General features: G+C 38.1%; 1 protein-coding gene across 1 annotated transcript; it reads right to left on the bottom strand.

Moving 5' to 3' along the window:
* Window positions 1–487: 487 nt before the first annotated feature.
* LOC128201623 (uncharacterized) lies at window positions 488–1,038 on the bottom strand. The gene has a single exon (XM_052899172.1). It carries the CDS (start codon window positions 959–961, stop codon window positions 497–499), a length of 465 nt encoding a protein of 154 aa, XP_052755132.1. The 5' UTR covers window positions 962–1,038; the 3' UTR covers window positions 488–496.
* Window positions 1,039–1,462: the final 424 nt, after the last annotated feature.

The raw sequence follows: 1,462 nt of genomic DNA, 5'->3' as shown, positions 1-1,462 counted from the left end.
TAATTTATTGTCAAAAATAAATCGGATATATTTTTAGATTCATTATGAATGTTTATTAAAAAATAAGCGTCTTTAAGGTCTAATGTTGCCATATAGCAATCTTTTGATATTAATTTTAATGCAGTTCGTAAATCTTCTAATTCTTCGTAAATAAATATTATTCGTATATGATCCGTCTGGATAAATTTATTTAATCTTTTGAGATTCAATACGAGCCTCATTTTGCCATTAAGTTCTTGTATTATATTAAAAATATTAGATATAACCTGCCCTTATAAGGTATACACTCTGAAACAGCGTCAATTTGTAGAAGATTATTAATTGCATCAATATATTGATATTTTTCTGAATCTGTATGATTCTTGATAAACAGGTGACGAAAAAATTATTTTGTAACCCTTAATCCCTGAAAGGATCAAGTGAACATTTGTGATAATAGACCATTGATCATAAAAGTGTGTTAAACGACCTGCATACTTATCTGGAATATACGTATCTAGTAACGACGTACGTAGTAACGACGACGTGGATGTTGTGTCGGAGGAGGTGGCGACGGCGGCTGCGGTGGTGGTGGACCCCACGACGTCGCTATGTGCCCAGCCGGCTGCGTTGGGAGAATCAAGGGTCGTGCTGCGCCAGGCTGACGGAATCTCGCTCCCATGCCCGGCTGCTTGCGTGCCGGTGCTGGAGCTCTCCGGTTTAAAGGCCTTGAAGGAAGAATGTCGGTTCTTCTTGGCAGGTTTTTGGTACCATCAGAAACCACCTTTAGGTCTATGTCTGATTTGTTAACAGCTTCGGTCGATTTTATTGTTTCAGCCAATTTATAGCCAAATAAGAAGGTATCAACTTTTGTGTTTGTAAGATATTCCTTCATATCCTTCTTTAAAGCACTTAGAATGAAGTGTCGTCTAGTCTTGGAGTCGCTATGCTGTATGTCACACATTAGACGGCTGAGATCCATCAGTTTTTGTAAAAGTTCTTTATCTTTTTGATTACAATTAAGCTATGTTGAAATAGCTTGACCTAAACAAGATATGGCTGAAGCCATTGGTTTCTTTTATCTCAATACCTTTATCACGCGTAGTAGCTAGTTCTGGAAGCTCTGCTTTTTATCTCGGGATTTATTGTGGGAGCACTACAAGTAAGCAGTTAGCTGGTATATTTATTTACTAATTATTTTTTAAGCTCTTTACTAATTCCTTCTTGGGCGATGTGTTGAAATCGCAATGGCAATTCTTTATGGACATCGCTACCATAATTATTAGTACACGTTGGATCGACTCCAAGAATTTCTAAAGTCTCAGTATCTAGCTACTGAGGCTCCACATTTGACGGGCCTGGACAGTTTTGACCAGCGTCTTGATCCGTAATCGGATTATTTTTTACTACAGACTCCCTACCGTCTGGATACGTTAACGCATCGTGAATCACATCTACATCGTCTGATGGAAGGTTTACAGTC

The sequence above is a fragment of the Galleria mellonella genome, unplaced genomic scaffold (assembly GCF_026898425.1).
Source record: "Galleria mellonella isolate WM207_F2 unplaced genomic scaffold, CSIRO_AGI_GalMel_v1 utg56, whole genome shotgun sequence".
Taxonomy (NCBI): Eukaryota; Metazoa; Arthropoda; class Insecta; order Lepidoptera; family Pyralidae; genus Galleria; species Galleria mellonella.
The sequence above is the reverse complement of the archived record's forward strand: the minus strand, read 5'-3'. Positions and strand labels throughout refer to the sequence as shown.

Coding starts and splice junctions, on each gene's coding strand:
- LOC128201623 (XM_052899172.1), bottom strand. CDS start 961: ATGGATCTCAGCCGTCTAATGTGTGACATACAGCATAGCGACTCCAAG.